A 13,029-nucleotide genomic window follows, 5' to 3' on the forward strand; every position below is an offset into this window, starting at 1 on the left:
ACTCTCTACTTACGCATTACACATAGTAGGAAGTTATTTGTTCATAATTCATCCTGTGGATAATATTTACGCTCTACATACGCACACAAGAAAAATAAATAAATAAATAATTTAAAAAGAAAAACGATTTAAATCTGAGCTCTCATTTTTGAGTTGTAAACAATTGCTTACAGTATTTAAATTAGATGATATACGGAAAAATTTTTTACTTCATAGACAAGTTTATTCAATTAGTTTGAACGCAAATGTGATCAACACGTATTTTTTATATATACAGATAATGAAGAACAAAATTAAGCTTTTAACTCTTAGATTAAAATTGGTTAGGTTAAAAACTATTATATTAATAAGTCATAGCAGAAAATACTGCATTTGTGTTTAAACTAAATTGCTTTTAAACCTTTAAGAAAAAATAAAAATAAATCACTGTCGTATAAATTTTAATCAAAATGTCGATATTATAATGTTATTATATTCAGAAAAACATAATTGTCTTGCTTCTACAAATAAATTCCTTGAAAGAAACAATTCAGTCTTTCAAGATCCATGTATTTCCAGGGATGCCAACTACTCCGCTTTCTGCAGAAGTTTTAATAAATTGGTAACTAATTAAATAGTGAAACTTGTAGAATAAGGATAAATGCGCCTACTTTTTAAAAGAGTAACCACGCTTATTGTATAGGTCTGGTCTGTTTTGTCTGCTAAGGCCAATAATGGCCTTTTTCCCATTCATCCTGTAATGAGAACATAAGCAAAAACAATAGATTACATAAAATGTAACAAATAATGGCACATGAACAAAGCTGCATTTCATATCATTCATGGAATTTTTGATATGTAATGCCGGCCTGGTGGCCGAGCGGTTAGCGTGCCTGACTGCGAAGCCATAGGCTGCGGGTTCGAATCCCGCTCTGGGCATGGATGTTTTTCTCTCTCTTCGTGCTGTCCTCTGTTGTGTGAGTGTGCGATGTGTGAATGTGGCCCACCCTATAAGCGGGTTTGTGGCAGTGTGGCGTGGGCAATGTTGCTCGCCTTCGTGACTTTGGTTCACAGGTGCCCACTGGGTAACGCGAAATGGGCAACAATTCTGGCATAGTATAGGCAAAGATTCAAGTTCAGTGCCTGCCATTGGAGAAAAAAAATTTTGATATGTAATGGTGTAAAAAATATTTAAAATGAAAAATACTAAACCAAAAATAACTTGAATTTCGATACCACTAGAAGATACTTTTTTATAAAGCGGAGCAAGTTGGCATCTCTGTATTTCTAGTAAGGCTTAACATTTATTAAGATTTTAGAGAGGTAAAAAAACAAAAAGAATGATGCATGCCCAGAGCCGGATTATACCTTTCGTAGGCCCTAGGCATAGCTGTTTTTGGGCCCTCCCCTTCTTCCCCACTCCTCCCCTCTTTTCAAAATATATGCTAAAATTTTCTTGCATATTTTTTTTTTACATTTTTATTAATATGGATTTTAATTTACAAATTTGTTTATAGAACTTTATCTGCAATACCAAGATACTGCCGATATTGCAGTTGAAATTTACTCATCCGATTTAGAGGAAAACTTTGCAGATGAATCTTTACTATTTTCAAATTTGTGTGAACATAAATCTGCACAAGAAATGTTGAAGGCTTAAATTAAAGATGAACTTGTGAATACTTTTCCTATCGTTCACATTGCATTAAGAATATATTTGTCGATTCTTAGATCAAATGCAGAAGGAGAAAGATCTTTCTCCAGATTAAAATTTATAAAAAATTAGTTGCGTTCAACAATGAATCAAGATCGTTTGGCATCACTCGCACTTATGTCTATTGAATACGACATTTTGCGTAGTTTGGAATTCGACAGCATAATACAAGATTTCGCTGAATCCAAAAATCGCAAAAAAGTAATTAGATCATAAGATTCTGCAAAATAATTTATTACCGAAAAATATTATATTTTTATTTGTATCTTCATAATTTTGTGCAAAATACACTTGTTGTTTTTAAAGCTAAATTATTTTTGTCAAAAAAAATTTTTCTCCCAAGTTTTTCGTAGGCCTCTGAATTTTGTAGGCCCTAGGCACGTGCCTAGTGTGCCTATACTATAGGCACATACCCTCCAACTGCTACGGAATTCCCGTAGTTTCAGAAATCTTCTTTTCTGACGGTAGCAAAATTAATGTCTTAATATTTAAAAAAAAATTAATTTTAGCATAACTTGTCCACTATTACTTATAAAAGTGCAGGCCATATGGCTAGATTCTTAAGTTCCGATAAAAGTTTTATGAGAGATCCATTTGCTTTAAAAATTTCTACTTTGGTTCGCTACCACTAGAAAGAATTATTTTCAAAATCCTCATAAGTTGGAGGGTATGCAATAGGTTAATCCGGCCCTGTGCATGCCTTATAAATACGAATAAGAACTCGGATTTTTACAAGTTCTAGACTATTTTTGCCTGGCCTCCAAATTCTGAAACCGAATAGCTACATATGCTATTATCGCGCCATTTTCCTACACAACATAATAATTATTTGCATGCCACCAACATAATTGGCAGCTGTTTATGAAAGTCTCAAAACAGAAATATTTTCTCAAAACCCAGGTACTAGCAAATTATTAAAATAAATTTATATGCAGTTTTATTTATAACAACGGCTACTGTTAAGCTAAGACGAAAAAACCATTTTATAACATTTCTCGAACATAATAATTTAAAATTTCTTAAAATAGGTGCTAAAGTAGCTTAGTCGATGCGATTTCCATATTTTAAAGGCCTAACAACACCTATGGTAGCGTTCCTCGACAAGGGCAGACGAAATAACTGAGTTAACACAAAAGAAAAGTTCAAAGAAAGTAGAGGATTTGTGTTTAAACTACATTGCCCTCAAACCTTTAGTGAAAATTTGAAAAAGCTCTCTGTCGTATAAATTCGATCAAAATATCTTCAGATGAACATAATTGTCTTGCTTCTGCAAATAAATTCTTTGAAAGGAACAATTCAGTCTTTAATGGGCCTTTTATTTCCAGTAAGTGTAAGTTCCATTTTATATTATAAGCGTTATTCAACAGCCGACAAAATTTTTTTAGTTTACAACTAGTAATGTTCTACTTTGTAGTAGACCTGTAATTTATAATCCGAAAAGTAAAAAAACAATGATGCATGACTTATTAATGAACTCAGATGTATACATACTAAGTTCTTGACTATTTCTCTTTTTCTTAATGAAATGCAGCCACCCACTAAATTAGCAGCTGCTTTTTTAAGCGAAGCGTGTTGTTTGGAAGTGAACTTCTTGGCATTATAATTAAAAACTTTATATTTTTAATACGGGTGGTAGTTCAATTGTATTTTGTTTTCTTCGCATTTTAGATAAATTTGGGAAACGGATAAATCATAAGTAACGCCTACTTCTTACTCGCAGCTTAGTCTTGAGTAGTATGTAATGATTTAGATTATAAATTCGCCACGGACAAAAAACACCGAAATTCGTGGAAGTTTCTGGAAGAATTTTAAAACTTTGGATAGAACACAAATAAAATTTACTAACACGCATGAGATATTCAGTAAGTGCTCTAAAAAGCAGACATAACATTAAAAAAGCATAAAGGAAATAAAAAATTATTTATACTTTAAAAATTTTATTAAAATAGAAAAAATACAAAATTTGTTCATTGTTGAATAATAGCTCTTGTTTAAGTTCTGTTCCCGCGCAATTTGTATGTAATAACAATTATAAATTTTTAAATTTTGCCACACTTCGTAATATAGAGTCATTTCTTCATAATCCATCCCGTGGATAATATTTACACTCGTATGGGCTACACTTCGTAGGAACTGCATTTATAATTCATCTCGTGGATAATATTTACCCTCTACATACGCAATACACTTCATGCTCAACTCTGTGAGCAATCAGATCATGTTATGGCCAGACATATTAACTCATAGTTGTGGAGGACTCTTCACTCCTCCTGAAAACACGCAAAAAATGAATAAGTTTTACAACCAGTTTTTTCTCAATCCCGGGTAAGGCTTCCAACAGGAATTCTCTTAGAGGCGTTGATCTAACATACACTATTATACTGTTGGGTTCTTGAAATTGGAATGCTTGATCTATACGTAACCATGTGATTTAACTCAGATTGAATTCGATATCTGTAAGCGACGTCACATGTGTGTGTTGAGTTCGACTTGCTTCTGAATTGACAAATGCCACGATTTAACTACGATGACGTCACTTGCAGGTATTCAATTCAATAAAAGTAGTAATTTAATATAAATTTGAATTTATTAAATTTGAGACAGTTGTAGTCGATAGCGGTTGATCTATGTAAAATTGAAAATGTATTTTTCCTTCTTCTTCTTTCCAGTTCTTGCTACCCTAATTGTGCTACTCTCAACAGTTGTAACTGTAATCACCACCCTTTCCATGTCTGCCATTTGCACAAACGGGGATGTCAGAGGAGGTAAGTGCCATCAATTATCGTTCCATTGATCAGCTTATCTCCAAAACAATGAATTTAAATGACCAAAACGCTGCTCCTTCACTTGAGCTTCGAACTAAAATACAATGAGTTTATAAGTGATGGACAAATATTCAAATTTTCACTTCATGACGTAACTAAGTTAACTGTTTACCGAGCTTTAAGCAAAAATGCAAAAATTTTCCTCATAGTTGTGCAACATGACATGTGCATAGCTCTGAATCTAAACAAGTTTTGAAGCTTGATAAGAGATTTGCCCTTTCGCAATCATACGCAAAGGAAAGCTTGTTACGCAATAGAACCGGTTGAACCTCTTTCCATATAGTACGGCTTTCAGGAGAACTCCTCCAGACATCCGTCTCGCGTCGTGGCGGGTACTATGGTTACGAGGAAAGGTCATTTCGAATAAGGGTGAATAGTTTTGTCTTAATATTAGCGTAGGTCGTCGTAAGTAAACCAATCGACACGTTCTTTCCTCCATTTCACCCTCATTAGAAATGTGCTCTGGCTTGTTACCATAGCAGCAGACAGTCCCAGACTTTCAGTCTGGAGGAGTTCTCCTCAAAGCCGCACTATACTTTGGAGATCACCTTACTCCTGAGGCAAACATAAACATTCAAACCAAAACAGTTAAGAAACTCGGCCCCATTCTCGTTGCCGATTGGGCAGAAGAGAACCATGTATACCTGCACATATGACCTATGACGTCAGCAATGTCTGATCATTTACAAGCAAAAAGGGGTGTTAAAGTCGAGTTAAGTTTCTGTACACATCTCTCATATTAATTTACGTGAAATTAATTAAATACAGTGCATTAAATGCAGTTAATTATATACGTATCACACATCGAATTTATCATTCTTTCTTTTCTACGTCTTTTATTTAATTATATTTTATTTATTATGTGTGTATGTATTTTTTTTGTAACCGTAATATTTTGTTTTGCGTACCTGGCAACTTCGATACATAATTAGTTTTTTTATGTTCTACATGGCTTCAAGATTGTCTAATATATATTCATATATAGTGAAACACTAGTGAAAGAATTTTTGTGTAAGAATATAGAATGTATCATTAAAGAAAATTGACGCTTGTTTGGGGTGGCTCACTCGAAATTAAATGGAAAAAACAGTTGATTACGTAAATAAATGCCACGTTTCAACAACCAATCAGGATCGAGATACCCAATCTACGTCACTTGCAGGTATCCCATTGTGCGTGACAATATATTTATTCATAAACTACAGAGGAACTGTTCAACTATTACGCAAGCACCTTATGATTTACTTATATATACTGGTAAGAGAAGGGAGGGGTATGAGTACTCTTTGTGAGTACTAAAAATCACCTTAGTTTTAAATTTTTTTTTCAAAATACTAAGTAGATGTGGGAAGAAAATGCACCAGGAAAAGTTTCAAATTTGAAATATATGTTCAATTTGCGGGAAAAAAATTTAAAAAAAATTCTTCAAGAAGTTTTGGAAGTCAAGAGTTGCGACAAAGAATAAAAAGGCAATAAATTCTTAAGGAATATTTTACTGAAAATTTATAAAATAAATTAAAGCGCGATTTTTTACACAATGTTCCTATAATTCAATCCTGAAATTAGACTACCAAAGCACAAGTCAAAATTAAAGCAAAAAACAAAGGGATGTTTCGACTTTCTAACATAAGCATGAGGATGATTGTAACAAAAGTTGCTTACGCGATAATTTTGTGTAATTCAGAGTCGAAAATAATCATATTCTTTCCTAAATTTTTTCATTCGTAGCCTATGGTGGTTATGAAGTTTTATCTATTTACTTTTTTTATAACCGTCGTTGAACAGCCGACCCAAATTTATGGATTTATGACTTCTAATGTTCAACTCCGTAGCCTCGTAATTTTGAACCCAATACAGAAGACAAAGGAACTCCTGAATCAAGTATTGTACGAAATTTGCCTTTCGTGGAGGACTTTTTGATGGAGCTAACCCGCATTTGCGTTACATGGAAAGGAAGACCACGAGAACCTACCACGGTTAGCTTGACGGCAAAGGGACTCTAACACATGTTCCATATACCACTGAAGATATTCCTCGTCAGCACTGTGGTCAGTGCAAGTCGGATACGGAATTCGTATAGACTGCGATTCGAACCCGGTTTGCCTCATTGGAAGGCGAGCGCTCTATCCCCTGAGCCACCGCGGCTCGGGTTATGAAGTTTGTCCCGTTCTGTGATGTTTATATTCTATCGATTGTTTTCCTGCCTGATTAATGCCAAAACCTAATGACAGTTTCGGTACAGTCGCCAGTATGGAAAATTGGCAAGAATTGCTTAGAAATAAGAACATTAAAAAATTATCATCAACTCAAAATATATTTTTATCCTGTCTAGTGAAATCAAAGGACGGGTGTTCTATTTTTCTAGAAGAAAAAGAAAGAACGAAAATAAAATCATGTTGCGAAACGAAATCTTCAAGTTTAAATAATCGTAAATAAAAGTATGCAAAATAGCTTAGTTTAAACAAACCAACTCTACACTTCACAGTTAATGTGTTAGCTACATTTATTACATTTTTATATTTATAGAAAGGGTTTCAAATCTACAATCCTATAAAACTTATCTCTAATATGTAAATATTTATATTGCATGCAGTAAATTTTACAACGAAACATTCCAATTTTTATTTTCTAGAAGATAGCAAAGAGCTGCATAGATCGAAGTTCAGAACATAACCGATAAGAAAAATATTTTATTTAATTGTCAACTCTCGTCTAAAACTAAATATTCTACCATAACTTTTAACGTGTTCATCTTAAATACGTTTAAAATATTTGCATGAATTGTTACATTAAAAAAATTAACATAATTTTATGCACATTATGTAATATTGCCATAATTATATTTTAAATCTTCGACACTTGTTATAGACTTCAATTGAGAGGACTAAGCTACCAATCTCGTAAACGAGGGTTCGACTTCTAAAATGGACACATAAATATTTTCTCTCCTTCAGGACATGCGGAGTTTTCACTCTTCTTTACTCCCTAATTGGGAGCCCTGGACTTTCGGAACACGCAATTCTCTCATGCACGCATAGATGGCAGCACCACAGCTCGGCGCGTCACAAGAAAAACTCTAGTATTTCCCATTTCTTACACTAGATGGCATAACTAGATCAACTAATTAAGCCATAATCCACAATGTTCCGTATCCTCGTAATTTTGAACCCAATCCTGAAGACATGGATACTACTGGATCAAATACTGGGAGAAATTTTCCTTTATGGAGGACTTTCTAATAGAACTAACCCGCATTTGCGTTACGTGAAAGGGAAAGCCACGAAAATTTCCCACGGTAAACCTGACGGCAAGGGAATCTAACCCATGATTCGTCTACCACTGAGGATATTTTACGTCGGCACTGTGGTTGATGCAAGGCAGATGCGGAATTCGTATTGACCACCAATGGCTGGGATTCGAACCCGGTTCAACTTAATGGAAGGGGAATGCTCTATCCCCTTAGCCATCACAGCTCCGGCAAACAAGATAGAAGTGGTTACTATACTGTTCAAATATCTCACCCAGTTTCTTTTCAGAAACAATTATGTATAAAAAAAAAAGGTGAATCATGGATATCACTCATGTGTTTTTTTGATTTGAAAAATAGTCAGATTGTATTACTTTTACATATAATGTATACTTGTTTTGTAGGTGGGGCTTATTATCTCATTTCTCGAAGTCTTGGTCCAGAATTTGGAGGTGTCGTTGGTATTCTTCTCTTTTTAGCCAACGCTGTTTCCGGAGCTTTGTATATTTTAGGAGCGGGAGAAGCCATCAGAGATATCCTAAGGGTATTAATATTTTTGTGAATTATAAATTCAAAAATCGTTTATAGAGCGTCTACTGGTTCTTCAAAATTATGATTTTGGGAGCTGGAGAAGCCATCAGAGATATCCTAAGGGTATTAATATTTTTGTGAATTATAAATTCAATAATCGTTTATAGAGCGTCTACTGCTACTTCAGAATTATGATTTTGGGAGCCGGAGAAGCCATCAGAGATATCCTAAGGGTATTAATATTTTTGTGAATTATAAATTCAATAATCGTTTATAGAGCGTCTACTGGTACTTCAAAATTATGATTTTGGGAGCCGGAGAAGCCATCAGAGATATCCTAAGGGTATTAATATTTTTGTGAATTATAAATTCAATAATCGTTTATAGAGCGTCTACTGGTTCTTCAAAATTATGATTTTGGGAGCCGGAGAAGCCATCAGAGATATCCTAAGGGTATTAATATTTTTGTGAATTATAAATTCAATAATCGTTTATAGAGCGTCTACTGGTACTTCAAAATTAAGATTTTGGGAGAGATATCCTAAGGGTATTAATATTTTTGTGAATTATAAATTCAATATATAGTGAATTATAAACTCAATAATCGTTTATAGAAATTTAAATTATTAATTATTTTAGCTGTAGATAAATTTCTGTCATAAAGTGTGTTTCACGCATTTAAAAAGTTGAGATGAAACATTTCTGATCACCACAATAATTTGATTACTCGAAAACATATAATAAGTTATCTAATGGTTTGGGGGAAATATTTTCAGATGATAATTATAACATTCGTTTATCCAAAGGAATACGATGAAAAGGAATAGGCCCCCTCCCCACCACACACATATTTCGTAAGTCAAAAATCCACACCCCCAAAAATGTTTATTCGGAGAAAATGCGTCTTTGTGTTGGTTCCGCTACTTGAAGTATTGTATGCAATTAATTAACATATTTAAGATTAGGCCTTCGAATCATGAAGATTCAGTCTTAATTTATAAAAATTCATCAATTAGATCAAAACTTACAATGTTCGAGTTTTTTTTTTTATTTTTTTTTGAAAATTACACTATTTTTGTTGCTAATTTTTAAGGTTATTACAAATATATTTTATCCCAGCTTTTTTTCACACTGTCACAATTTATCAGAAAAATTTTGTCCCCTAGTTGACTGGTCACTGCTGCCCCGTACTATAAATACTCTTAATTTGACCACTAGAAGGTCATATATTGAATAAAATAGAATAAATAATTTATACGACTTATCATCTTTCGTACATAAGTGAAATATGGTAAATTTTCTGGCTAAAACTTGGACTAAAAAAATTTTTGCATCCAAATCAGCCACCAAAGGCTTAAATGTTTTTATTTGTCGTCACTATTGCTCGATCTTCTCTATGTTTTTTTTTCTTTTTCTTTTCTCTTTATTTAACTAAAACTGGGTGCCTGGGCCGCGCAGCGTCCCCTAACCCATTCATCATGAAGTATTTACAAGTTGAATTAAAAAACATTTTGAATTATGCAGCATTTAGGTAGCATTACAGAAGATCAAGCATATTTGCTTGATTAATTAAACATGATTTGATATTTAATATAAGTCATGATTTATGCAATAATCAGAAATTTTCGTGAATATAAAAAGCACAATTGATATTTAAGCATTGATTGTATTAAATTTGATGCAATCATAGGTTGTGATTAAAATATGAATTAAATTAATGTATAAACAATTACAATTGATATTTTAGCATTGAATGGAATTTAAATTTGATGCATTCATAAGTTATGATAAATTATGAGTAAAATTAGAATATATGCAAATGCGATTGACAATTTAGCATTGAATAAAGTTAGAATTGTGTAATTTTAAGTTGTAAAACAAATATAACATGATATGTGATAAATTTACAGAAGTTTTGTTTAATATTGGTGTCGCCATCTATCGGACACAGTTTGCTATTTAATTGAGCTGTTTTACTTTTTTCATTGAAGAAGAGTTTGATAATCTACATATTACACTAATGCAAGAGTTCAGAATGAATAGTCCGGAATTGGGCATGACTATGACATTATGGAGCATTATCTCTAATGATTCTTTGCAGTAATTGGAGTACCTCTTCATTCTTTATGAGTTCCTGCAGTTCTTTTATTATTATGACAAGTCTGCGAGCCATACCGGCTGTTGTTGTGGGAATCGGGCGAGAGCCCTTCCTAGTGGGACGGGCTATGCACCCAGTGTAGTTTGCGGTGTGGGATTCACTACAGTTGCAACATTTTGGTGGAGTGTGTCTGTCCTTTCTACATTCATGGGAGCGATGATTGCCAGCGCATTTCACACATCTTGAGGCAGCGTTGCATGATCTTTGAGTGTGGTGGAATGCTTGACAATTAAAACATTGAATTGGTCCACGACCCCCCCTAAATCTCTCTATTCTGACTGGAATACTTTGAATAGTGGTGATGGAGTTAATTTGATGATTTTGCACTGTATTTTTAAGAATTATGAGAAAAAGTGGGAGGAGCCTATAGGCCTCGCCCACTTTTCTCTTAAACTGTATGACTTTATGAGTTGTAATGCCTGTTTTTGCCAGTTGATGGGAGATCTCATCTGTTTTGTATTCTGTTGATAGTCCACGGAGTAATACTTTAATATGTATGGTTGGATGTGCTTGTGCAGAGGTCATGGGTGTGTCTGTTTCTTCATTGGGAACTTTCATGGGTGGAGCTATGTCAGAGTTGACTATTGTTTCAGATAGTAGCAAGGAGGTGGCGGCATCTATTGGTGAAGAAGAGGTGCTTTCTGTAATCATGATTTGTGTATCCTCAATATTTTTGACTTTGTTTTGCTTTTTCTTCTTCCTTTTTCACTTTTTTGTAGGAGGCTCTGCATTATTTTTAGCTATATTTTTTGTATCGGTTGTCATTTCGCTTTTCTGTTCTAAATTTTGACCTGCATCTTGAGTTTCCATAAGTTGAGTTTTGAGTTGCGAGCAATCCTGGAGCTCTTTCGCTGCTGTTTCAATTTCTTCGTTGGTCATCCTTATCATTTCCATCCATTCTTCATATAACTTTCGTTCACCTGGACTCATGCTTTCCACATTGACCGTTGGTTCTCGTGAAGTCTTTTCGGTTTGCCATTTTCCGCCACGTGGATGATTTTGATATGTAGCCATATTGCGTGATTTGATTTTGTTGTCGAATTCTGTGGATTCCTCATCCGTCGTAGAGTCACTGAGGTTTTGACGCCCGGTAGGCGTGCTTGTCTTTCCACCACGTCCGCAACGTCGAAGACTCATTTTGCAGTACTTTAAAAATTGAATTGAATAAACTTAAACTTAATTTGTGCACTTTACTTTAAACTACGAACTTCAAACTTTGCCACGTCCAGACATAATTTCAAGAGAATTATTAAGAACTACTCACCAAAAGGATTAAACATCAATAACTCAAAACATCAAAATTTTTTCCTCGTCAGGAACATCAAATGGGCTGACCGGAGCTCAGAATCTGACACCTTGTGTAACACTCGACATCTGGTCAGGTATCATATCATCAAATTTTCAAACCATGACATCTGTCACCCAAGCCATCGCATGACATCAGAAATCGGGCACCATGTTTTTTTTTGATAGATTAGTTCCTTTTATAGCAAATTTAAAATTAAAAAAAAACTGATAAAATATTAACAACAAATTATGAAGTTATTAAGCCTAACCGGAGGTTTTGCAGAAATACAGATTACATATGTATGATTAATTTATCTTTGCAGTAATGAAGAATAGAACTGCTTGAGTAATTTTTCCTGACATGAATACAGAATAAATATGAATGGTTAATTTATATTAACAGTAATGTGAAAGAGAACTGAGAACTGTATGGTTAAATTTTCTCTTTAGGAATGCAGAATAGATATGTATGAATAATTTATTCTTGCGTATCCTTGCCTTATGTGAAATAGAACAGCATAGTCATTTATGAACCCTTCCCTGCACGAATACGGAATTGACGTACATAGGTAATTTAACTTACCAGTAATGTTGAAGAGAACTGTATGGTTAAATTTTCTATACGATAATGCAGAATAGATATGTATGATTAATTTATCTATGCAGTAATGCGGAAGAGAACTGCATGGTTAACTTTTCCTTACACGAACGGAGAATAGATATGTATGGTTAATTTATCAGAGGAGCTGAGAACTGTATGGTTAAATTTTCTCTGTGGGAATACAGAACAGATATGCATGATTAATTCATCCTTACAGTAATGCAAAATAGAACTTCATGGTTAACTTTTCCTTGCATGACTGCAGAATAAATATGGATGCAGAATAGATATGGATGAATAATTTACCTTACAATTAATATGGAATAAAACTGTTAGGGTTAATTTTTCAATGAAAGAATGCAGAATAGATATGTTTAACTAATCCTTGCTGTAATGTGGACAAGAATTGTATGGTTAATTTTCTCCTATAGGAATGTGGAACGGGACTCGTTGAGTTTCCCAGTGACGTGAATGATATCCGAGTGACCAGTGTCATCTGTCTCCTTGCCATGATGTCCATTACAGGTATCGGAATGGCATTCGAGAACAAAGTAAGTTCTTATGGGTAGCATTGATGACTAACAACTTTATTGAACAATTTTTACATGAACATTCAGTGGCGTACATTGACTTAGGTGTGCCCCCGCAAGAATCGTAAATGTGTCCTATGTTAAACTTAACGCAATA

At 33.9% G+C, this 13,029-nt stretch overlaps 1 protein-coding gene across 1 annotated transcript in view; it reads left to right on the forward strand.

Annotated features, from left to right (window-relative positions):
* Positions 1-13,029, forward strand: part of LOC107439072 (solute carrier family 12 member 1) — an 84,432-nt gene that overhangs the window by 30,417 nt on the left and 40,986 nt on the right. The window contains exons 6-8 of the mRNA XM_087150985.1: positions 4,363-4,458; positions 8,170-8,309; positions 12,774-12,893. Of these exons, the coding sequence (XP_087007111.1) occupies positions 4,363-4,458; positions 8,170-8,309; positions 12,774-12,893 (356 nt within the window). The remainder of the gene's footprint in view (positions 1-4,362; positions 4,459-8,169; positions 8,310-12,773; positions 12,894-13,029) is intronic.

Source organism: Parasteatoda tepidariorum, chromosome 9, assembly GCF_982258835.1.
Source record: "Parasteatoda tepidariorum strain Cologne lab strain chromosome 9, Ptep-v5.0, whole genome shotgun sequence".
Taxonomy (NCBI): Eukaryota; Metazoa; Arthropoda; class Arachnida; order Araneae; family Theridiidae; genus Parasteatoda; species Parasteatoda tepidariorum.